We start from the raw sequence: 27,513 nt of genomic DNA, 5'->3' as shown, positions 1-27,513 counted from the left end.
GGAGAAACCAATCTTGTGCAAATACAAAAAAAGACCCTAGAACTTCACAACATGCTGTATGCAATATCAAACAAAATTAGCATAGTCATGTGAGGTGTACAGTTATAATATTTATGGTAATTGTGGTCCATCAAGTAAATGAACAAACCCACATGTTTGTCAACAAAGGGCTTCACCAAGTACAAAACGTGCAAATGCTGCTTGGTAAACTAATATGTAAAGCTAACCAACTATTTGGGATTTTTCCCTGCTGATAAAACTAAGACAGCCCAAAGATGTCTCTGGATTTACAGGCTGAGGCACCTTTGGCTGTGCTCACTGTCTTTGCTTTTATCTTTAGTCTTAATCATTTTCCTTTTTTACAATTAACTAATTACGCTAAAACTCAGATATTAAATCAAGCTAAGCTCTATCGTTAGGTAAACACTATGCTGTGTCCCGTTTTGAAATCTGTGATAGCAACCATACGAAAAATCATGTTAGCGTGAGTTTCATACATGAGCTTCTCTCTTTCAAAGACGAACAAAAGCGCTACCTGAGAGTTCAATTTTGCAGGGAAAAAATATTTTTGGAAAATTCACAGTTTCACAAAATTCACATTTTGCAAAATGAACACTCAACTTCAAATCCTTTACATCCTGCTCACTTTTTTAAGTTCACTTTTTAGACATATTACTATATTTTATCCCAGTGTTATATTTTTATAACGCATATATATATTTAAGCTACAATATTTGCAACTTTTCTAGCACCTGTGTTACTTGCTGAAAACATTTTATGTGCAGCCCTGCTATACCCTTTTACAACTTTCCTCACTACTGACCCACATATATATAGAATCAATGAATCACGCATACATGCACAAAAACACAGTAAAGCAGCACATTAGCGCTGGTAAGTGCATTGATCCATACACAAATCCACCTGCTATCAACCCTTCATTTATATTCATGGATCTACAGCAGAACCGCCTTAAATAAACTCGGCAACACAGCCAAACACAAAGCCCTGAGGAGTTCGATCAATAACAAAATGACAGCAATTCTGCATTATCCTCCCTCAGAACACCTCACAGACTGTTACCCCGGGTCGGGGGCTGTACGGCCAGGGCCATGACCTTTAACCCTGAACTCACAGTGGCACTATTTAAACCTGATACAAAGACCATTTTTCCCTGACTTTGCCATCTCTGTCCACACTGAGAGGAGGTGTTATACAGAGATAAGAGAGGAAATAATTTTACACTAATGAGGAAAACAAAGGGACAGAGGAAATGAAAAAAAAAAACAAAATAAGCAATACAGGAGAGGTGAGGGGAATGGTGACATGATGTGGTGAAAAGAAGAAGGAAGAAATGATAGAGGAATCGAGGGATGCGGAGATGTATAGCTTGCCTGAGAACACAGCAGCATGACCAGTTCCACTACAGAGCTGCTGGACTTCATACACACCAAACCTATAAAAGAGAGAGAGAGAAAGAGAGAGAGATAGATAAAATGTCGATATACACACATCTGATACACATAGGATGGCATACATCAACTGAACTGAAGTACTTACTGAATTATTCAGTACCAACTATGAATTATTCAGTATTTACTATCTATTATGCAGTATATACTATATATTATTCAGTATATAACATGACATTCAGTACCTACGATCAAGTATTCAGTATCTTCCATGAATTATTCAGTACCTACTAGGAATTATTCTGTATTTATTAGGAACTATTCATTATCTACCTTGAACAATTCAGTATCTATGGCCACCGGACCCTTAGAGTTCAAGTTTAGAGTACCCTAAACTTGTGGTAAAATCAGTGTAGCATATTGCCTTCTGCGAATTACTGCTTATTTGACCACAGGAAAAAAAGCAGCAGCATGTGTTGGTGAGCTAATTCTACACCATCTTGCAGGGGGCAGCCGTATTGATGGCCCTAATGAACCAACATGATGTTACTGTAAACTAATACATATTTAGGCCTTGTATTACACCGGGCAAAGTGCGGTGAGCATATGTCCTATTGATCCACAGCACCAGCAAAGAGGAGCCAAGGGTCATCAAACATGGACAGAGAGAGAGAGAGAGAGAGAGAGAGAGAGAGAGAGAGAGAGAGAGAGAGAGATACATACAAGACAAACCACCCCACCACCCACTCTACACAAGAAAAAAAAAACCCAAAAAACCTTTTTACAAAATAAAGAAACATTCTTAATTAAATGAATGTATGTCAATGTAATGAGAAGTAATTTTGGATCATTTCTATTTGTCCATTCAAAAAAGACATAGAGAACAGAGAGCTGTAAGAAAACAAAAGAGTTTACAGACATCCTGAGTGACTTATCCTTTCTGACTGGTTACACTGAACACTGACCTCTGACCCCTTAGCTCTATAAACCCACAGTGCTGTTCTTATCACTTAGTTAAAACATACTCAGTGACACTTTCACTGCTCAGATCTCATTACAGAGGAGAACAGCAGCATTAAGAGGAACTGGACTCTTCATGAAAAGGTGGGGGGTGTCTGTGTATGTATGTTTGATCATTCACTGAATTTTAAGATTAAACATCACACTGTTCTACTCTGAAGTCTTTTTCACATTAATACAGATATATGACAGTAAAAGACATGTGATGGTGAATTTTTATGGTGGAGAATGATTGTTGATTGTGTGTTTAGTGAAGAATCATGACCTTTGATGAAGAATGGTGGCATTTGAGTGGATAATGGTGGTGTTTGGGCAGAGAATAGTGATGTTGGAGATTTGTGGTGTTTTATGGAGAATGTTGGTGTTATGGAGGGGATGGGTGGTGTTTTGGGGAATGGTCTTTGATGAAGAGTTTGTGAGGAGAATGATGGTGTTTTATGAAGAATGCAGGTGATATGGAGGAGAACTGCAGTATTTGATGGAGAATGGTGGTGTTTTGGTGGATATTTATGGTCTTTGATGAAGAATGTTGCCATTTGGGTGGAGAATGGTGATGTTTGGGTGGAGAATGGAGGTGCCCGGGTGCAGGAGAATGGTGTCGGTGTGTATACACATACTAGTTCCCTCAATGAGCAGCTCCTGGCCGTGGCTCCCCAGTAAAGTTCGGGACAGGAATGGAGCAAAGTCCACAAAGATCTCCCTCAGTAATGGAGCAGCCTTCTCTAGAGCGTGCTCCAACCTCTCTGAGATACTGATACACAAAGAGAGAGAGAAAGAGAGAGAGAGTGAGAAAGAGTCAGCAAATCAGATACTCAGAGAAATGATCAAAATAAAATGATTGTCTACATGAAAAATAATTGCTGTTTTTTTACGTTCTATGTGAACAAGATATTGATTATTCCATGCCACCAGATTAAATGCATTAGTCAGTAATATAAAGTAAATAAAGAAATAATAAAAATAAATGGAAAACAACACCAAAAAAAGAAAAAAAGGACTAAACATACTGACAGAATTTTGTGCAATAAATAAATAAACAAATAAATAAATAACTGGAAAATAAAATAATATCAAACATAGGCCAAAAAAAGAAAATATTAATTGACTTTAGTTTAAAAACAAACAAACACAAACATACAAATAAAATAAAATTATAAAAGAGTCCAGCCTCAAGACCATTTGGCCTTCACCTCCCGACCCCCAATGTGATGTATTACCTCATGTTGGGGGTAGTGGAGTGGGTGGTTGGGGAGAGGGCCGGAACAGATGGTAGGTTGGCTGCTGCTCCTCCTGTGGAGAGCACAGACAGAACACGAACTCATTACACACACTACACACAAGCACACATATTCATACACAGAATTACATACACACACATCAAAGCCTGAAAATCAAAGCTGCTGAAATGTCACCTCATTAACGCAGTACTGCTGTTTTATGATCATACAATATACAACAGCACATTAAATCACCCTTAGCTGAGAGTACACATGCACCATTGGCATGAAAAACTGGGGAAAAAAAAATCAATTAATTACTCAAAGGATCAATTATATTTAGTCTCACTAGAATACATAGTCATATGCAAAAGTTTTAACACCCCTTTTACACAGGCCACATTTTAAGTTTTATTTTATCCAATACGTTAAATTGAGTAAATAAACAGCAGTTGTGCAATAAAATGTGCAGGAGTATGTTCTCTGTAGAGGATCAGTTGACTTTACTTCAAACATAATTTGACCAGTGGTGCACGCATTTTGCACATGACCATAAACACATAAATACGGTTAAGAAAAAAAAAGTTACAAAACAAATAAGAGAATAAGAAATAAACTCACTATCTCTGTAATATTAATGTTGACCTTTTGTTTACTGCATTGTGGACAGAATGATTCAGCCATTCATGAATTTGCAGTGTGTGAGAGTGTGTAAGTGTATAGATCTCTGGTGTCTCCGGATTCAGTCACTGCATTTTTCCTTATTCATTCCTTTGATTTAAAGATGTTTGCTTTATCCATACTATTTATTAGAGGTGTAACGATTCAAAAAATTCACAATTCAGTTTAATACAATAATATGGTGTCTCAATTCAATATATTCAGACTGGTTTCCTTAGCAACACAGAAACACTAAACAAAAACGTTGATCTAACATTGATCTTATGCTCTAGTCCCAACAAATACAATATAAAATGTCACAATACAACGTGATACTGTCTGATGCAATGCGGCTTGATACGTTACAATACAAAGTGATCCAATCAGACACATTATAATATAAAGTAATGCGATATATCATAACACAACACAATACTACGGTCACTCCCTCTTATTTACCTTTTTTTCCCTCTTAAATCGTAAAGCGACCTTGGGCACGCGACAGGCTCTATACAGGTCTACTTTATCACTTACACGATAAAATCGTATACGATAAAATCCAACTTGTTATAATACAATACAATAAGAACGTTATAATCCAAAACGTCATCCAACAATGTGATTCAATATAATGCGATAAAATCCAATGGGTTACAATACGATAAAATACAACACAATGAGATTCCAAATCCAAAACGTTGCCATACAAAGCGATTCAATCTGATACACTACAATATAATATGCTACAATACGATATGTCACAATACAATCCGATACGCTATAGTTGAATGCCATACAACCCAATACATTACAGCACAATACAATTTGAGATACAATTTGATATGTTATAATATGACCTGATAACTCATAATACAATACGACACAATCTGATGTCACAAGCTGATATAGGTTATATCCTATATCTATATATAGGTTATAATCCAATACGCTACAACCTGATACGATAAAATCCAATACAGTGCATTAGAATATGATATAATTTGTTACAATCTGAAACGTATTGGCTTGTATTGGATTGCAACAATCTGATTTGTTACAATCTGAAACGCATTGGCTTGTATTGGATTGCAACAACCTGATTTGTTACAATCTGGAACGTATCAGATTGTTGCAATCCAATACAAGCCGATACTTTAAAATAAAATAGGATCAAATCCTATATGTTACAACACAATGCGATTTGATCTGAAATGTTAGAGTGCGATTCAATCTGATTTATAATACAATACGATGCAATACATTCTACCACTACATTCCCACATTTTGTATATCTACATATTCCAGTACAATTAAACATGGTCCATTATTCAAACTATTCGAAATATTGATTTCAATATTTTATACATCTTATGTGCTTTTTTTTTTTTAAGAAGTTGCCACGAAGCAGTTTTACAAAAATGCATATTCCCTCTCAAACAACCAATGCCCCCCCCAAAACCATCCCCACCACCACCACCGCGCTGTGTCTCGGAGCAGTGATAACTCTGCAGAATGACAGGCGGTGGTGTGGAATTTTCCGGGCTGCAGGACAGCAGCTCGTTTTAAAGCTCCAACATGTGTTCCTGCAGAGAGACTCCAGCATAGAGATGAAGTAGCCACTTCAAACGGCTCTGAGTAAATTAACTTATCTCTATTCAGCTGGGGCCTGCCCTGCTGCTCTCATACAGAGAGAGAGAGAGAGAGAGAGAGAGAGAGAGAGAGAGAGAGAGAGAGAGAGAGAGAGAGAGAGAGAGAAGTGGGGAAAAAAGAAAAAAGGTATATCCTCTCGGAGGGAGGAGTGTGAGCAGTTTCAGAAGCACAAAAATAACAAAGGAAAGAAGATATACACACAGATTTTCCACTTATTAAGCATTACTGTGGTCTCAACTGTTTCATTAATGATATATATCACAGAGAGACTGCAATATGCAAGTGAGTCCTCTAACCAATCACATTTTTTTCTATCACGCTATCCAAAAACCAGCGTTTTTACCAGCATTCTGTGAAAGCTTGGCTCGGTAAAACATTTGGTTCGGATGGCTTGAGAATTGCTGTAGTAAAGGTCTGTTTCTGAAAATGTCTCTGAGCAGAAAACAAATAACTCAAAATGATATGGTTTCTTAAAATAATGTTTTACACTGCTGGTCTTTTGGCATTTTGGTTGATTATCTCTTCTATTTTAAGATTTGCTTTATAACATAAACAACTGTAATAAAAAATACCATGTGTTCTGAACTTAAGCAGTATTAACCAGCATTATAATCATCATTTTCTTCCTACCTTTAGGCTTTTTGACAAATAAGCGGGGTAAATTCAGCTTTAAATGAGAAAATGTTAATTTAAAAAAAATGTTAAGGTTTTTTTTTTTATGCCATTGTGATAAACCTCATTTGCACTAAATTCAGATTAAAATAAGATGATATGGTTTTGAAAAAGAGCAAATAAAATATGTTAAGATCGTTTTTTGCTGCTGATGTTTAGGCACACTAAATTCAGCTTTTAGAAAATAATATGAACATTCCTTTTGACACTGATAGTGTTTCTTGGTGGTCTTTTCATGTTAATAACTAACACACTTGGCTAAACTCCAGTTTAAATGAAAGTTTAAATATTGCTAAACATTATGGCCAACTTCAAAATCCAAATATCTCTTTACTTTGGGATCAGCTAAGAACAACCGTATAAACACACTCACCTGCAGTAGCTTCCACAGTAATGCTGTGGGTGGAGTCACCTTCTGACACCACTGACACGCTGTTTACTGGCGTGCCACCTGCAGGCACGGTGGCAGCTGACTGGACAGTAGCAGAGCTGGAGGCGGAGCTTGAAGCAGGTGATGGAACTCCTCCTTTCTTGGGCGCCACAACAACACTTCTACAAGAACGAAGGATTCATAATAATAATAATAATAATAATAATAATAATAATGTATTGATGTAGCACTGCTGCAAAGCAATTTTACACAAGAAATCACTAAAACACACCGTTACAAAGCATTTATTAGATTATAACAAGCAAGAATAGATAGGAAAATCGAGATGAATAAATATAAGAAAACAGTTTAGTTGAAATAAAAAATAATAAAATACAAGTCTTGCTTTTTTCTTTTATAGCAGAATGGATCAAAATAGCAATGAGGCAAAGACCCTTCCAGGACTAATTTTAATTTAAGATTATTATATTTTCTAATGCTTTGGCTTATAATAGCCTCTTTCATCTCAAATCAGGCTAATTTAAAACAAAATAAAATGTCGGCCACATGAAGTAAACCACTAGAGTGGAGACATAATGGTAAATCGTAAATAAACCTGAGCTCCAAACAGCAGATGATTATGTCCAGGCAGAAAGCAGTGGGAGTGGATCAGGCACTCTGTCAAAAACCCATTAGCCCTCTTTAGGTTTGAGCTGTATAACGATCGCTACAATGATACATGCTAAATATGCAGCACGTAATGTAATTTAGAATCAGACACAGCTCAGACTAGCGTAGCGCTGGGAGGCCATTTACTCCGTTAGAGTAATTAGAGCTCATTTTCCTGACCAAGAACATTCCAGAACGGCAGCATCTATCTTCCAGCCAATCGATGGCCGCCCTGCGCCCGTCACTAAATCCTCTAAACTTTGTGATTGATTGAGCTTCGGAGGCCAGTGGCAGTGCATTATGGGTTTATAGAGCGTTAAAAGCCACTACACGGGTCATCCAGTGTGCTGTAGAATGCTGGACACTGTGGAGCATCTTAGAAATGTATAATGAGGTATAATGCAAGTAATAATAAGGAATATTTTTATTTGTGTAATGCCTTCCTTAAGGACTCAAGGACTGACTCAAAATAAACAAAAATGAGTGATATAACTAGAAAGCAGTAAAATACACTACCAATGGGCTTCACCAATATCTTCCAGTTTTTTCTTAAATTTGTTCTTGAGAAAGGGCCTAAGAAAAAGTTTACGTCAGATTTATGACGAGTTCTTAAAGTGCAGAATTGTTGATTCTGTTCTTACCTAAGAACAACCCACAAATAAGAAAACACTGATGAACGTCAGAATCTTTGCAAACATTGCCAATGTCTTGATTGAACAACTGTTGCCCAGAGTTTTTGACAATGTTGGACCTTGGACATTTGTGTGGTTAGCAAGTTAGCAAGTAAGCCTGCATGATATATCATTTGTCAGCTGTTATTGCAATGTTGGGCTTTTCCATAATGATGTTGCAGATGGATGCAACGTGCAACTGAGCCCCCTAACCAATCACAGTACTTTTCCATTTGTAATTTTAACACAGCTGCACTATATATTCATTATTTTCATTATTTTGTAATATTTGTCTTTGAAAAACTGATATCACAGGTTTGTTATATGGACAAAAAGCCTTCAACCAAGGCTTAATCAAGCAATCAGACAGTGTTCCATACTGACCAATCACGGTTTCAGCTTCAGTTAGTTTTCTAATGAATCAATATACTCATGTAATCCAACAAAAGGAAATTATTTTGGCATCTGTTTATGGGGAAAGTGCTGTCTAGCAGCACAAGATCTAGAAATATTAAGAAACATTAAGAACAATGTTATAACTAGGCATGCACCAAAATTTTGGCCACCAAAACATTTAGACTGAAAACGGTCAAAAGCAGGGGCTCCCGAGTGGGGCACCTGTCTCAGGGTTGTTCTGATCATCAAGAGATTTGTATCCCCAGTGATGCTACAGCAATCTGTGTCCACAGGTCCAAAAGACTGCATCTCTCTCTCTGGGTAGGTTGGGGTGTCCTCCCTCAGCCCTATCTCTGTGTCATGATATGTGTTAGCTGAGGTAACAGAATTAGCCATTAACATTCTCCTCCAAGTGTGTTGAGCTGTCTAATTACATAGCATTAGTGGCAGTTCATAAAGTGCTAGTCCTCACTCTCTTACTGCAAGTAGTAGTGTGTGACTGGGGGACATCTAGCTAGCTGGTGGAATTGGACATGTCAAAAAATTGAGGGGAAAATTAGGCAAAAAAAACAAAAGAAAATGGTCAAAAGTAGCACTTTTGGTTTTAGGCTGAAGGACAAAATAAAGGAAGAATATTTTGGCTGAAAACAAAACAAAAGATTGCATATGACTACAATGATGTGTCAACGTTTAACACTAAACAAATCATCTGAATGATAAAAGCAAGAAACGGAGATTTAAAGCGCTGTTTCTCTCCTTTGCTCCACTGCGCCAGTCAGCACTGACACATTCAAATCTATACTGCGGGTTCTACAATTCTGATTACCGTACGTCTGATTCCGTTACGTCATTTAAATCAACAAGTGATTATTGTTATTGTTGAATGCTGTTCATTAGGAGTGGGAATCTCTAGGCACCTCACGATTCGATTTGATTGTGATTCAGAGGGCTGCGATGCGATTATAAAACGATTATCAATGCATCTCAATGCATCTTTTTTTTCCTATATAGCATTTATATTTTCTAACTGTGTGAGCTCAAGTTTCGAGTTCAAGTTTCAAGTTTATTTGTCATTTGCACAACATGTCAGGACATTTATGCATTGAAATGCTTGTGGTGAGGCACAGCTAATCACTCTACAGAAAATAAATAAGTAAAAATAAAAATACAAGAAAAACCAACTGAAATATATTAAATATACACAAAATATACACAGAATATACACAGAATAGAGAGACAATATACATTTTAAAGTGACTAAGTAACTCGGTGTTATTGTTATTTAAAGTGACTTGGTACTTTTAAAGCAAAGTATTTGTAATGATACATAATGAATTTACTTCCAATATCCTTTTTAATAAAACAGATGGAAGTGATGTGGCAAGTGAACTAGAAGGCTCTCATTCAGTGTTCTTGTTTGGAGCATGAGAAGCTGCTGCTACTCATCTGCGATAAAATGCGCAGTTACAGTGAAATAAGATCCAGTGGCAGTGGATGTCCACGCAGCACATGTTACAGCTATTCTACCCGTTTTCTTTAGTGATTTTATAACTTAGGTTTTGGTCTCGTTGTAGAGACAGGGGGGGGAAATCGCTGTGTCAGTAAAGCATCTTTGAGACGGGACGTTTGCAACATAGCGCGAAAGCCCTGTTTTGCAACGACTGAGAACCGGCGTGCAGACTGCAGGTCATGTAGCAACGATGCGTTATTCGCATTTATAAGCACCACAGTTGGTTTCCTGGTAAGTTAAATCTGCAACGAGAGACACACTAAAAAGTGGCAAAGCTGAAGTCAGCTTCTCTTTCGAATTCTCCCGTTCCACCTTAAATGCTGTCGCATTTACATTCGTCGCCTCAGTTAGAATTTAAGGTGGAACGAGTAAATTCGAACAAGAAGCTGGAGAATAAGAAGCGACTTCAGCCTCGTAAAACAGTCAAGCGTTGAGAGACATTTAACTGATCTACTTCTGAGGAAAAGTTTTCGGGCAGAGATGGGAGGAAAGCAGCCGTAGCTAAAGCTTAAAGCAGAGCAAAGTAAATCTGCGTTTTCGTTTATATTTTTTAGCCTATACTAGGACATCACATACTCAGTATCACATACTGAGACATACTGGACAATAAATGTTGTGGCTCCCAAGCTGGTTTGATTTTTGTTGAAAGGACAAAATTTTAACATTTGGGTTGTCGACTCCTGACCTTTTAATGCAGAGGGTGCCGGTCGGATTTCTCGCTCATCCAGCTGTGTTTTTGTTATGTGCCACCACAGACTGTCCGGGCGCTGCACTTCCCCACTTCCAAGTTCCACCTTTTGCGTTCCATCAACATTATGTTATAAATGAAATATTTAGAAAATCGATTTCTGACATTTGTGAATCAATTCAGAATCGTTCACGTCCGCATCGTGATGCGTCTAAGAATCGATTTTTTCCCGCACCCCTACTGCTCATTATAACAAGCGAAAAAAAAATCACAATACCCATTAATTTAACAAGTGATTTCCATTTTTTTAAAAACTTTGTAGTCACTTATAGGCTCATGTTAGAGCAGCATGTAATAAGAGTAATTGTGATCCATAGATTAATTTTACTCTGACTCTGACCTGTCCTCCATAATGGAATCCAAAACTTCCAGTGGAACATCACTGTCCTCCTGAATTCTGCTCTATTCCTTTAGCAGACCAGTGCTCCTGGAGAGAACAGTTATCTCCTGAAGGCCTTGACAGAGAGCTGGCCTTTCCAGGGGGCCAGTGGCCTCTTTATCGGTGCTGACAGTGTGTGGAGCACTCAGTTTAATCACCAGCTGCAGTCTGAAGGAGACTGGCTTTGTGCTCAGACGGAGGAGCTATCACAGAGGAGTCTGCAGAGATTTAAGATAAGGACTGCTCAGGACGGACTGTTTAAGAAGTTAAAGTGGTGTTGGAGGTGGTCCAGAGGCTAAGCCAGGCACGGCAGACATGCCTGGATTAGACATTCACAACACGCAACCAGGGATGGTTTTCATTTTCAAAAAGAACCCCAAAATATGACTTCACCTAGATGCATCAACCATTACATGGGTACAAAGCTCCTACTCTAGAGGGGCTTCAAAGATTTTGGTCATCTCTGAGACTCTGAGAACACTGACCCAACATTCTCTAACCAAACACCATCATTCCCCAACAAACAACACCATTTTGAACCATAAACCACTCTTCTAAAACAAACACCATCATTCTCCATCAAAACTACATTATTCTCCAACCAAACACCAACATTCTCCATCCGAACACATTTGCTGTCCATTAAACACCATCATTCTCAAGCAAACACCAGCATTATCCACCCAAACACCACTATTCTTAATACAGGGCAAAGAGAGAGGAACCAAAGAAGTCAAACAATCAAAAGGTTTGATTCAATTACTACACGATAATCTACTACAGAAACAAACGTTAGTTGCAGTCTTCATGTAGCCTCGAGATTTTGTGTAAACATCTTTCACTGCAGTGTTTGAGAAATCAAAGCACATTTTATATTGCAGTTTCCTCCACTGCTCCCCCGCCGAGCTCCACAGCAAAGTCCAGTCTGAGCATGCTCAGTGCAGCCCAGGAGGATCGGACTGTGAGCTGGGGGTCGAGGTGAAGAGCATCCATCTGTTCCACGGTTTAAATTATTCAAAACACCATTAGCTACACTTAGCCCCAACCCAACACCGCTGTCAATTAATCAGAGCGGCCTGGCCTTCAGCACAGGAACGGACAGCAGCCTGTGAGCTTTGAGGTGGCCGGGTTTTGGTTCAGTGCACTGAATTATTCAGCACTTTTAACCAACGTTAGCATTGACAACATATAGCCAGCATGTTTCCTGTAATCTGCCTCAATCTGACATCAAGTGAAACCTGACAGGGTGTGTGAACGAGTTTGTTTGTGTGTGTTTTCGCGAGAGAGATCCTGTGTGTGCATTTAGGAGCTGAAACATCAGCTGGTAAGAAATCCAATCTGAAAGCAGAGCAGGCTGCAGGGACTTTTATGAACAGCAGTGCTGTTATTTTTCTACAAGGTTAAATGCTCACCAGTCTTATGGGGTAACTCATCTTACATAAAGAATCGACAAAGTAGTCATCGTCCTTGTGAACTTCCAAGGGGACAAAACCAGCCTTTACTTTTTAAAATACCTGAAAAATGTACAGTTCCGTGTACACAAAAATCCACAAGTGTTCTGCCCTTAAAGTTTTGATGGACATTCTGAGTAATTTTGTGGTTGAGTACACAAATACAAGTATCAAATAAAAAATATGTTTTTATTACACATTACCTTTTTTTTTTCCAAAGACTTGCTATATTCAAAATTGTTACCAATGTATATACAGTATTTCATAATAATATATTAACATAATAAGTAGTAATTTTGTGTGTTTGTTTAACCATTTCCTGACTCTTTCCTCAAGGGAGCCCAGTATTAATTGGAGTTAACATCCAATATATAATCAATACTTCATTATGTTCAATCAAATGCTGCTGATCATGACCTTTTTCGTAAAAGTAGTTCACAAGATATCAGCTCTTGTTACAATATAACAATTCTTGGTTCTTTTTACTGTAGCAAGATAACAATGATATATGATTTAAATAATGTGTATAAATATACACACACACACACACACATATCTACTCTTTTGTTTGTTTTTTCAGGTCAATTTACCAGATTACAGACTGTAGTCCATCTGTTTCTCTGCATACTTTGTTAGCCCATTTCAACTGGTTCTTCAATGTTCAGGGCCCCCTGAGGACCACCACGGAGCAGGCATTATTAGAGTGATAGTTAATTCTCAGCACTTCAGTGACATTAACATGGTGGTGGCGTGTTATGCTAGTATGATCAGACATGACAGCGCTTCTACAGTTTTTAAACACTGTGTCCACTCACCGTCTACTATATTAGACACACCTACCTTGTTGGTCCATCCTGCAGATGTAAAGTCAGAGAAAACAGCTCATATCTAGTCCATCAGTGCTCACATTATGTATATATATTGTAGTAGTCTTGAAGTGCTAAAAACAAAGGGCTGTGACTGGTCATTTTGCAGGTCAGTTAAATGGCCCCTTCCTGTTAAAGTAGGCTGTTCTTAAAAATGTCAACATAGATTATATATTACTCTCAGCCTAGCAACAGTAAAGGTAGCATAGCAACACTGCAACACCATGAATTTAATTTGTAATGAGAGTAAGGTAGAATATATTTTGGCAGTTGTTTTCCTACTTGGTGACAGGAAAAGCAAAATTAACTTGTGAGTAGTAATTTAGTGGTCATAAGTTATGCAACAAGCTCTTAATTTACAACCAAAACCAAAATAAGTGTAATCCTGCCCTCTTATGTATACATTTTCTTGAGTCCTACGTGACAGCACACAGGAGGTCAACAGCACTGAGTCAAAACCATGTGATAAATAAATCACTGTATTGTTTAGCTGATGCTGTCACTATGACCTCATCCTGCAGGACTTTCCCCAGCATATTGTGAATCTTCCTATAAGAATCGTTTTTTTTGTACCATATATTTTTTTTTTTTTTAAAGAGTAAATCAAATTTCTGTGGATGCATCACAGTGACACTGTTTACCAGGCTCTGGTTCCCATCAGCAAATATTTGCAGACATGCCGTCAAAACAGGCATAGGGGTCAGAAAGACATATGGTGGAATCAGGGTGGTGCAGATAGTAAATAAATCTAACGTCTACTTCACCTCTGACCCCGAGCCTGTATTATCTGGGAGAGATTCTGCTTTTTCCAGGCCCCAAGCTCGTAAATCCCACTACCATTCCCACACAGAGGCGTCGGAGTCCAATGGCAATCACACCGGCATCGTGAAAGATGGTTTATAGTAGAAGTATGTGGAACAAGGTGGAGTAACACGCACCCACACATATATACACACTGGTGGCATCTTTATGGAAGTCTACAGGCGTACCACACGCCCAGGTCAAAAGTAACTGATCAAATGACGTTATGAAGTATAGAGGCTGTATTCATAGCTGCTGGTATTAATCATTAGCTGGCATTTTAAACTAGCAAGGCCATTCATACGTGCAGTCAGAAAGCGAAGGGGGAAGACCATCGATAAAATATGGCCAATACGGCACAGGGCCAAGTTCCCTGAAATGGACCAGTTTTGAGAAAACACATTTCTGAGATGTGAAAGTAAGCAGATGCATCTAGTAAATGCTTGCATCTACTGTAGGGGACAAAACTACAGTCACTACCCTACTCATACAGACTGATTTTCATGGGAAAATGTATAAAGAGGACAGGACAGCATCACACCACAGATAACAGTTCAAAGATAACGGTGTGTCATAGGCCTCTTTTCCACTGCAGGGCCAAACGATTCTGAGTTCCAGTGGCTTTTCCACAAAGACATAATTCAACATGGATTGCTCAAAAACGGGGCTCAGCACAGTTGGGGCACAGAACCATTCAGTGGGATGATGCAACAACATAGCTCTTCACTGATTGGTTCCCCGTTTATGTCGATATTGTGCCACCACATCCTGCTGTGTTATTTTAAAAACCAAAAACAATCAAATAAGTTTAGTTTGCTCACACAGACACTAAATAAATGGAAGCAGTGCACTATTTTAATCCACCGCTCAATAACTGTCAAAGCTTCAATCCAACACCAATTTCTAAATATTAAACAGCAAGAGTAGCTGGTTAGCATTAGCTTAGCTTGATATAACTGTTGAGAGCAGCCTTTAGGCATACAAGAAACATCAATGCTACATTATGATTAATACCACTGTCATAAGAGAAACAAAAAAATTAAAAGGGGTTTTCCTAAACACATCGGCTGATGATTCTTTTCAAAAACTTGATATAGCCAGAGTTTTAACAAATGGACATAAAGCATTTTATATAAAGTATATATACTTTTGGATATTTAAAGTATTTCTCTGAGCAGTGTGTTTTGTCTACAAAAATTAAAAAATATAAAAAAAACAAAAAAGTAAAGTAAAAGTAAGAATGTCAGTAAAGTTATGGATATCTTGGTGAGAAGAATACAGACCTGATTCTTCTTCTCCTTGCTACAAAAACCTAACAAAAATACAACCCCATTCCCAAAAAAGTTGGGAAGCTGTGCAAAATATAAATAAAAACAAAATGCAATGAGGTGCAAATTATTTAAACCCTATATTTAATTGAAAATAGTACAAAGACAACATATTAAATGTTGAAACTGAGAAAGTTTATTTTTTTGGAAAGTAAATGCCCATTATGAATTTGATGCCAATAACACGTTTCAAAAAAGTTGGGATGGGGGTAACAAAAGACTGGTAAAGTTGTGTCATGCTAAAAAAACACCTGGTGGTTATTGGCAACAGGTCAGTAACATAATTGGGTATAAAAAGAGCATCCCAGAGAGGCTGAGTCTTTCAGAAGTAAAGATCAGAAGGGGTTCACCACTCTGTGAAAGACTGCATGAGCAAATAGTGCAACAATTCAAGAATAACGTTTCTCAACGTAAAATTGCAAAGAACTTTGCTTTTCATCATCTACAGTACATAATAACATTCAAAGATTCAGAGAATCTGCAGAAATCTCTGTATGCAAGGGACAAGGCCAAAAAACAGTATTTGCTGGCTGTGATCTTTTGGGCCCAGCACTGCATTAAAAACAGACATGATTCTCTAGTGGAAATCACTGCATGGGCTCAAGAACACTTCAGAAAAACACTGTCTGTGAAAATAGTTCATCTCTGCATCCACAAATTCAAGTTAAAACTATAAAACTCAAAGAAGAAATCATACATAAACAGGATCCAGAAACGCTGTCACCTTCTCTGGGCCCAAGCTCATTTAAAATGGACTGAGGGAAGTGGAAAAGTGTCCCGTGGTCTAATGAAACAACATTTGAAATTCTTTTTGGAAATCATGGACGCTCTGTCCTCTGGGCTAAAGACCACTCAGCTTGTTATCAGTGCACAGTTCAAAAGCCAGTATTCATGATGGTATAGGGGTGCATCAGTGCACATGGCATGGGTGACCTGCACATCTGTGAAGGCACCATTGATGCTGATCGATAGATACATGTTTTGGCAACATATGCTGCCATGCAGATGATGTCTTTTTCAGGGAAGGCCTTGCTTATTTCAGCAACACACTGCCAAACCACATTCTGCACATATTACAACAGCATTGCTCCATATTAAAAGAGTCCAGGTGCTAAACTGGCCTGCCTGCAGTTCAGATCTGTCACCACTGAAAACATTTGGCACATTATGAAATGAAAAAAAGGAGACCCCAAACTGATGAGCATCTGAAATCCTATATCAAACAAGAACAGAAAACATTTCACTTTCAAAACTACAGCAATTGGTCTCCTCAGTTCCCAAACACTTACAGAATGTTATTAAAACAAGAGGTGATGAAACACAGTGGCAAACATGCCCCCATCCCAACTTCTTTGGGAACGTGTTGTTGGCATCCCGGTAAAAATGTATTTTTCAAAAACAATAAAATTTCTCAGTTTCAACATTTGATATGTTGTCTTTGTACTATTTTCCTTTAAACATATGGTTTACATAATTTGCATATCATTGCATTTTATTTTTATTTACATTCTGCACAGCGTCCCAACTTTTTGGAAATGGGGTTGTACAAATAAAAAATAACATACTATAAAGTAAAAACAATGGTAAAAATATTGCAATGTTTTGGTGAACTTGTTAGGAGGTTCTTGCACTTCATCGCAATTATTTGTTTTATCCTATCAGCAGTACTGGTTTAATTTAATAAAGTATTGATTATATAAACCAGGTAATAGATGGTAACTGTAAATATTAAAGGTCACAAACAGAACAATCACAGTGCATTGTTTATTTGTTTATATTGGTGTGATTTTTGAACAAATAAATGCCGGGACCTGAGAAAGCCACTCAGTTCAAAATGTTTATCCAGAAACAAAGCACAGTGGATCAGTGTGTCAGTGGTTAGCTGTGTCAGGTAGATATATTGTCGTCTCTCATCTCATTGTAGTGTAGTATGACACATTCTGTTGGACGTAAATTAAAATAAATTTTTTTGCACAGTACCCTCAACAATGCAAAAGGTGGGGAAAGACAGAGAGAGAGAGTGAGAGAGAGAGAGAAAGAGAGAGAGAGAGATTTGAAAGAGGTATGCCAAGTGAAAGTGTGTGCCGACTGAGAGTGCATGTGAGAGCACTGGAAAACAGACAAGGAGCAAAGAGTCATCAAGATAACCCTCCTACAGGCGGATCCTGTGGGAAGATAACTCTCTCTGCCAGGCCTGAGAACACATACTACATTGCACACTTACATACTGATCTAAGAACAGTATCTGACCCCCTGACCTCTAATCTTAATCACTGTTCTAAAATCAGCACAGAGGCCTGTAGTCTGATCTCTGTTAAACTGGAGTTACAGTTATCGTACAGTTATCAAGATACTCGAAAGTGAAGGTCAAATTAGTGTTTCACATATTTGAAATCCCTGGTAAGATCTGCCAAAACCTTCTAAATAGGTTGCAGCATCTGGCTCAAATAACTTATAAAAAATGTTATTTTGCAGGCTGCTCTGGTTACTGCGCTTATGCAGATCTCCACAATGGGGGGGGGTTGCCACTAATGCCACAATATCATCAACACTTCCCCGCTTGCAACATAACCAGGAGGCTGACTGGCTTTTTTATTGAAAGGTGGGGCTTTCTCCGTAAATGGGCGCCATGTTGAGCGTTATGAGCCTTCCCATTCACATTTTAACCAGGGAATGGTCTCTTTTATAACGACTCTGCCTTAAGGCAGCAGAGTTAAATGAAGCTAAAGGCTGTGAAGCTAAAGGCAGTGGAGCGAAATGAAGCTAAAGGCAGTGGAGCTAACTGAAGGCAGTGGAGCTAATGGAAACTATATGAAGCTAAAAGCAGTGAAGCTACCTAAAGGCAGTAGAGTTAAATGAAGCTAAAGGCAGTGAAGCTAACTGAAGGCAGTGGAGCTAATGGAAACTAAACAAAGCTAAAGGCAGAGGGGCTAACTGAAGGCAGTGGAGCTAATGGAAACTAAATGAAATTAAAGGTAGAGGAGCTAAAGGTAGTGGAGCAAATGGATGTTAAAGGCAGTGAAGCTAAATGAAGCTAAAGGCAGTGAAGCTGAAGGCACTGGAGCTAAAAGAAGCTAGCAGTGAAAAACTAAAGGCCGGGGAGCTAAGCAAAGCTAAAGACAGTGGAGCTGAACGAAGTGGAGCTAATGACAGTAAAAGTAACTGCTGTAAAGCTAACAGCACTGTAGCTGTGAGCGTATCCTCTCCAGCTCCTCGGCATTCAGGAGTCACAGTAATCCCTGAGCAGATATGAGCAGCTCCTGATACTTGACAGAGCATTCCACAGATAAACACATAGACCGCATTATATGAATGTCTTACAGAAATGATGAGACTAAATTACACAAAGATATTCAATAAATATTCAGTAAGTATTCAGTTAAGTCCAAGTATATATGTGTAAACCCTAAGCACTGTTTACATGTCTCTATAAACTCAATATAAGTGCGTGTGATTCATACAGTTCTGTTGTTGCTAAAGTAATTCTACTCAAATCAAATCGTGACGCTCTCCACCAAGCTCTGCCTTCTTTTCTCAGCCCTCCAATCACTGCTTAGCAACCGCTGCTGTCCGCCACTGCCTTCGGCTTTTATATAATTACTAGCACACCAGTGTTTGAATCTGAAATTCCAGCTGCGTTTAAAAGATGTAACTAGTCCAGTAGAGTAAGACATTCTTTACCCATTCAAAGCCAAAACGTCACATGAATGCATCGAGACATCTTAGATAAGACATGAATGAACCATAAACATTTTTGATGCCCACTTTGGCAATATGAATTTGCCTTCGATGATTAGGTTAAGGTTAGGTGTCGTTTTTCCTTATCTACACACATAACAGCAGTCTGATTTTATCTCAGTCATGCCGTCGTCTTTGGCTCTGCCTATCGTGAAAGCATGCCTTAACTATGACAAGCAGATTTATTGTGTTTTATCTTTATACATCTCTGCTGTTTGATTTTAAATGTGCCTGTGGTGAGCAGACACATACTTCATAGTGAAGAGGGTTGCAGTGTTGGTTGTGTTGATGTGAATCCAGTATTCCGGTTGACTGCTATTGTTTTGTATCACCATAGGGAAGAAGTATTGGAATAGGTAGGGTGATGTCTACACTGCTGTCAGGAACAGATGTCATCTAATGTAATGACATTGCAAGGCATTAGCATTTTTGTAAATTGTATCTATCGGGTTGGCCTACCCACTTTTTTACAAGCCTATGCCACTGGTTTGAACGCAATTTACAAGTCCAACATCTCTTGAATGCAGCATTAGAGAGAGAGATGTGAGAATATAAAAGAGCCCTTAGACCCTTATAAGTCTAGAGCTATTCTTGTTTTGCTATTAATTTAATTTAAACAATTATACAATACATACTGAATTACATTTGATTTCCATTCTGTATGGCCAGGTTTGAGTCTGCAACTCTTTTCTGCTTGTTTTAACATCAAAAAAATGACAAAAACAGCAAAAATGTAAAGAATGGCAAAACAAGAAAATTCAAAGTTTAAATTTGCACTTTCAACACAATTTCTTCACATGTTTTAGTGAGCTATGAGTTTATGTAAAATCACAGCATGTGTTAAATGAGAAATTCTTACTGTGCTTTTTCCAAGACAGCATAGAATAGCAGAGATTTGCTAGAAAACATGCCTCTGACAGAGCTGATGTTTGGATTGATATGCAGCTAATGTGATTGCTAATTACCCTGCTAGCAAACCAGCTACAGACCCGAAAATAGTGATGAAAAGGCCTGAAAACAGAAGAGACGTGAAGAGAAGAAACAGCAGCTCTTGGTCGTGACGTGTAACAGCACGGTTCTCACAATACACAAACATATAATGCACACACACTCAGGCAGGCATGCATGTTGCTGAAGGCAGCTGCGTGTGCTGTTTTGATGTGTTTTCCTGCAGACAGACATGCAGTTGAGCTATGAGAGTGTGTGTGGAGGACGTGCTCTGAGACAAGTCAGAGATGAAACAGCGTGGTTCAGAGCCTTTCAGCGGATCTGACTGGCACTCGCAGCTAAAACGGTTTTCATGTGCAGTTTGAAACATTTTCTTTGTGGTTTTGATTGCTTAATTGGCTTCAGGGCAGAGGGAAGACCTCAGATCAGCAGCTCCTGCTGGGTTACCATGGGAACTTCAGTACCGTCTGACACTTTCACCTCTAAACATACTTTTAAAGCGTCCACAGAGCACAGGTAACTTTATTTCACTTTACTTATTACAAATTAATTAAGCAATTTAAATAAAATTAATTATCTGATTAATCTCAGTGTAGTATAACTAATCTGAAGACTTATTAATAACTGCTCAATGATTTAGATTAAAACTAATCACTAATTTGTCTGTTTATTAATGCATGACAAGTCAACAAATTAATTAATTTATGAAAGTATTCAGTTTATTGGGGTACAATTTTAGATTAAATCATTAAACACTGAACTATTGCTAATCAATAATTATGTATTAACATATGGCTAATTAATAACTGATACATTTATTAATGCCTAAATTAATCACTAAGCTATAATTCTATGTATTTTCCGATATCTACTATGAATTATTCGGTATCTTCTACAAATTATTCAGTATGTACTGCAAATTATTCAGTATCTACTGCAAATGATTTAGTATCTACTACAAATTATTCAGTGTCTAATATGAATTATTCAGTGTCTAATATGAATTATTCAGTGTCTGCTACGAATTATTCAGCATCTACTGCAAATTATTTAGTATTCACCACGAATTTATCAGCATCTACTACAAATTATTCAGTATTTACTGTGAATTATTCAGCATCTACTACAAATTATTCACTGCCAATTAAGATTATGCAAATAAAATCTATTTGATGGCTATTCACTGTTAGCAGTATTAAACTGGTTGGGCAAATCTATTCATTTAAATTGAAACAACTATATCCAACCTTTTCTGTCTACTGGGACCTACTGAGATTAAATCAAGGTTTCAGCTGCATCTGGTTGGTCATTAATATCTCAATTGATAGAGAGCTGTCACTTAATAGGCCACTGACCTGTCGAATGAGCGGAACTGGATACTCTGGTCGCAGACAGCATCCCCCACGGTGCCCAGAAATGCAGGGGGCAGCAGGCTGGGATCCACCATGATGTCATCAGCAGGTGCGCTCACCAGGCTCCTCAGGATGTCCTTCACATTCTTACCCTTACCGTCCTTGTCCGTGACCTCTTGACCCCTCCTGACCTCTGAAGACAGGGTAGACAGGGCCTCAGACACTGCATCTGGTGCGCTTCGTGATTCAGAGTTGCCAGTGGTGACGGCAGCGCGCTCGTCTGCAACAGCAGAGTCTTTGCGACGGACAGAAACTCCATTCTCCAGGTCAGAGGTGACGCTCTCTACACACAAAGAGGACGACAGCATTCGTCAGCACAGAAAGTGAGACATGCATAAAGTGCCTGAAATCAGTCTATTAATGCCCTACAATGTTCATATGATCCACACGGTCATTCCAACAGATTGTAATACAATACTGACTAGATTTTTTTGTTTAAGAAATAATCCTTTTATTTTACACATAATTCTTAGCTCAGCCCTGTGCAAATCAGATCATATATTAACTATCTTAGCACAGTCTGTATCCTAAAGCTTAGTCCAGCAGTATGCACTCACATTTAACAAAGTAAAGTTTAGGTGTGCATGTTACCTGTGCTTCGCGTTGAATGTGAGCGCAGGACGCTGACTCTCTTATCATTGTGAGGCTCCAGAATATCTCGGTATTTGGACACCATTAGCACAGAGATGAAGTAAACTACAGCCAGGGCCAGAAACTGAGCCTGTTTACTGTCCTCCTACACAAACAACATATGAGGAACATATTAAGTACATTAAGATCACTTCATTCTCACTGAATCTAACACACCTCTTCCAGCCAATCATAACACTATAACTATAATGGCACAATAGCAAGCTACTGAAGTGACTCTTTGCCCTGTTTACATATTGTTGCTTACATCTGCTTAAATACAAGCAGATACTAAGCTGGTGGAAATTATAGAAGTATAAAGAATTGCATTTGGCTGCAGTGTTGAGCAGAGACAGTAAAGCAAACTTACAATGTCTCTGAAGACCACCGCTCTGAGGCGGTTAATGTCCATGTCCTGCAGAAGCCGGTCCACATCCCTTATAGGAGACACTCCTCCAGTCACCATGTCAACAGGACTCTGCATTTTATGTACACAGACATAGATGTTTTACTACAACTGTCAGGATTAATTGTTGACCTAAAATGTTAACTAACCCATTCAGACCTACAAGCCGTTTCTTTCAGGGCAACTTAATGAGATATCACTCCTGTACACAAGAATAGGTGATATTAGTGCAAAATACAAAAACAGAACTGAAATTTGCCCATCAAAAACCTTCATTTTATGTTCAAGTTGGAGTATTGGCACTTAAGCCTTGTTGGAGCCAGAACGGAAAAAGGCAGGAGAGATGGACTTTTTGGAGCTTGATTTCATTTTTGTTTTCCACACAAATGCCTGGTGCATCCGGAATTTAAACATCCATCTATATTTCTCTTTTTCACTCCTCCAACCAATAACATTTCCTCGACGAAAGAATATATATATGAGAGCTACGTGTCCATTTTTTACTGTTTTGTAATGGTTGATGTTTTGAACTTAAAATTTACAAGAATAAATAAATAAATATGTTTCTCCCCAAGAGCTTTAAAATGTAAGACATTGTTTTGTTTGTGCAGGATGCTATAAAAATTCTTCAGTCTCCCCTTTATTTTTAGCTCACCCATGCATTTTTTTATTCATTTGACTACATCCGGAATGAACCTCAGGTGTTTGTACTCTGGATTGAGAAATGAAGCAATGACTTTTCTAATAAACTAGAGCTTCTGACCAAAACGTAAGTTTTACAGTACCCTTTGGTGGAGTACAGAGTTTAAACAGAGTTCAGACATGTCATCGTACTTAAATTTGAGAACGAGTAACATTTAAAGCTAATTTGCATCTAATCAAACATTGAACAATGTACTATTCAAATTTACATTTCATTTAATAACATTACACTATGGGCTGGTTTCCCAAACAGCTTATTCCTGGACTACACTTCCTGTTAATCTCTAAAATTCCAGGCTTATTCCATACTAAGTATTATAATACAGTACTTTAATAATTTAGTTTAACAACTACATGGACCACAGTGCAAGCTGGCTGAGCTTCTGTTATAGAAGTGGGCAGTAAAACTTTGGACCTGATGGAAGGTCCTGGCCATTTAAAGGGTTAACTGGGAATCTACTTGGGTTAATTAGAATGCCAATTAGTCCAGGACTAGGCTTAATCCCTATCTGGGAAACCGATCCCATATGCTTTATTTCTAAGAGAACTTAAAAATTAGCATTGTAAAATATAAATAAGAAGCTAAAAAGCATTTGCTAAGGGAGGGGAGGTGGGCAACTTTCTTGAAGTCCAATTCAAACGTTTTGCGTTCCAACTTCAGCCCAAGGGGGCAGCCTTCCTCTAAAGAGAATGTGCAACTTGTAGGATTTTGCCTGAAAAGACTAAACTTCTCTAATTTTATACCTTATCTGATCTTCTTGGACCAGACTTGTATTGATAACTCTGCACCATATCCTAAAGGAAATGCTTACCATAAACAGAGACAAAAATAGACATTTTCTATCCACTACTTAGCCTAACGCTAAAATCCCCCACTCCTCCATCGATATTCAGTCAATAGCAGTGAAAACACTGTCCCATTAGGACAGTTATAGCAGGCTTGGCTGAGGGAAGGTGTTTCTATTGGCTGTTTCCACGCTGAGAGAAGTGAGAGCGTGATACAGAGCATTAACTCAGCAGTCTCTCTGAACAGCTGAATTATAGATGAGCTCAGGGCTTTACACTTTCTGGAAATAAAAATGCCATCCACTGAAATAGCACTACGCTCAGCATGCTAACGGTAATCCCTGCAACTTAAGATGGGGAAAAGACAAAAAGACACACTGTTTAATCATTATCAGTACTTTTAGATGTGCTTTCACAAAGATTACATCACAAAAAGTTCTATAACTACAATATAACGTCTTCCTTGTTGCTGTCTTACATATTTGATAGTTATACAGTCAGTATTTTGTTTCAGTTCAATAGAAATCACCTATTGCAATTTTACATTACACATCTGTGTAGTTTAAGTACCAGTGGAAATGTTTTATTATGACATGAATCTGATGAAAAGTTATTTTTGTGCATACAATCTTGTTTAAAATGTGGGCTTACTTTGTCTTTTATTTAACTTATTGGACGTCAGAAAAAATAAATATGGTGACATATCGTATATCATAAACCTTTTGAAGTATTGTAATATGACATTTTGGCACATCACTAATACGACATATCACATAATATCACATTTTGGCATATCACTCATGATACCGTACTGCATTCTGCCACATCATATCACATTTCATTGTGTGGTATTGTATCATATTGTGTCATATATCATTTTCTATTTAGCTGTATCATACTATATATTATGGGGTGATATTGTATCATGTTGTGTTCTGTCCTACTGTATCAGATTGTATTGTTTCATACCGTATCATGTCGTATTTTGCCATATTGTGTCATATTTAACTGTGAGGTATTGTATCATATTGTATTGTGTCATATTACATCATATCATCATGATGTTATTCGCGATAACACATGACCTTGAGTGTTCTATTGCTTTTATACAACAGTTAAATAAATTAAGTAATAAATAAATAAATTGGGCCATGAACATGGCATTTAATATGTTTTAATGTTAGCAGTTCCTTCCTCCAAATTAGGGCTGGGCAATTAATCGAAAAGTAATCAAAACCAACATTCAGAACCTCTAACCCACGTTTTGATCTTGTCCATGTCGGTTATTTCGATAATTCTGTTAATCCTTTCCCCACTCTGTGTGTTCATGTATTGTCCCCTTAAAAACATACTACCGTGCGAGAAGTCACGTGACTCCACCACGTCCAGTCTGCGACATGGAAGCTAAGGCACAGCAGGTAAAAGTGACCCAAATGTAATTTTCTCGCCAAATCCAATTTTTTGGTTTGGCTGTTCACATTATCTTTTAAATGTGTCCTGTACGCGTCATTAGTCTGAACAGATGACCCGCGTGCGCAAAAGAACAGTGCTTCACGTGGCTCATCCAGAGGTAAATAATCATGACTATGAACGAACTCAAGTCGCTCCTGGAGCTTTCAGTCTCATCTTCACCAGCATCACAGGAGCAATCATGAAGCTTCACTGACTGACTGCTGGGATTTTCACCCAGAATGTGTTTGAGCTTGCCATGAAAAGGGTTTGGTCACTTCGTTGGTTTGTGTCCTCGGATTCTTTAAACTTTGCTTTCAGACTTTTAACTGTTCTTTGACGCAGCAGCCTCGCTCTCCTACGGCCACGTTCGGCCATTTCTGTCTAAATCTCTTCAAACACGGAGGTGTTTTATGTAAGTCTCTTTTAATTTTTGTATAGAAATATCACCTCAAATGTTTACTAGGTCTCAGTAGCGTGAAATTATGACGACTGTCGAGTTGGATTGACATAAAAGCCACGTGAATGCCGATCTGGCTGTTGAGACGATTTACATTAAGATATGCAGAACATATTTACAGTACAAACCTTGTCAGTGAACTATGAGGGCAAAAAAACAAACAAAAAAAAAACAAAAACAAAATAATTGTTCATTAATCATAATTGAGGTAAAACATTCAATTAATCGTGATATTGATTTGAGGTCATATCACCCAGCACTATGCCAAATTATAGTTCCTTAACAAGCAGCTTGTTGCGATGTCTGCACAGTATGCTGTAAGCCTCACCTTTTGAAGTACAGACTGAGCCATAAAACTGCCGCAATATCAAGTTTAGCTCAGTGTTGTCATTTTTTGCTAGATCAATATTAATGTTGTTTTGTTCAAGCCGGTCTGTAAAGCATCTTACTGCCCATTTTGTTTGGCAAATGGTATTCGGCTCATTTCTGCCTAATTCCAGGTTGTTTAGGTGTTCTTCTGTCACAGCTGCCATCTGAAAAGATTGCTTAGTGGTAATGACAGTTTCGGAATTTAGTGTAGTCTCATCTTCAGAGTCTGACCAAATCAACTGTAGGTCAACTGTAATCTTAAAACTATCCATTTTCTGTTTGTGCGCAAAATAAGAAGTAAAAACGTTCAAATGGCTTTAGCATCTCCCACAGCTGTCAAAGTTGTTGCTTAGCAATGGCGTCTCAGCGGAGTGATACCGTGTTTGTGAAAAAACTGTGCTGTTATGGCAAAATAACAGCATGGTTAGAACTCTTCTCAACCAATCAGCTTGCGTGGCTGGAACTAACTGTTGTATAATATATAACATTGTCTTGTGTCGTGTTGTAACGTTTGGTACTATATTGCATTTAACGCATGGTACTATAGCATTACTGCATTGCATTGTAGTGTATCGTATCGGTGTATTATGGCTAGCGTGTTTGTTCATTGTTAGATCAGGGCAATGTTGAATACTCTAATTAACTGTATGGGAAATATCTATATGTTAACATATTGTTAATATTATATCTATATGTTAACATATTGTTAATATGTTAATATATTAAACATAAAGCCTATTTTCAAAAATGAGACACTAATGTATTCTATCAAACCAAATTTAAATTTTGGGAA

At 38.0% G+C, this 27,513-nt stretch overlaps 1 protein-coding gene across 2 annotated transcripts in view; it reads right to left on the bottom strand.

The window, feature by feature from the left end:
* Positions 1-27,513, bottom strand: part of lrba (LPS responsive beige-like anchor protein) — a 346,257-nt gene that overhangs the window by 211,304 nt on the left and 107,440 nt on the right. For both annotated transcript variants that reach the window (XM_036583833.1, XM_036583835.1), the window contains exons 27-33: positions 22,919-23,026; positions 22,510-22,654; positions 21,862-22,201; positions 7,005-7,183; positions 3,650-3,722; positions 3,050-3,183; positions 1,395-1,456 (exon numbers count right to left, since the gene is read on the bottom strand). In XM_036583833.1, the coding sequence (XP_036439726.1) occupies positions 1,395-1,456; positions 3,050-3,183; positions 3,650-3,722; positions 7,005-7,183; positions 21,862-22,201; positions 22,510-22,654; positions 22,919-23,026 (1,041 nt within the window). The remainder of the gene's footprint in view (positions 1-1,394; positions 1,457-3,049; positions 3,184-3,649; positions 3,723-7,004; positions 7,184-21,861; positions 22,202-22,509; positions 22,655-22,918; positions 23,027-27,513) is intronic.

Source organism: Colossoma macropomum, unplaced genomic scaffold, assembly GCF_904425465.1.
Source record: "Colossoma macropomum unplaced genomic scaffold, Colossoma_macropomum, whole genome shotgun sequence".
Taxonomy (NCBI): Eukaryota; Metazoa; Chordata; class Actinopteri; order Characiformes; family Serrasalmidae; genus Colossoma; species Colossoma macropomum.
This window is presented reverse-complemented; position numbering and strand designations above follow the sequence as displayed.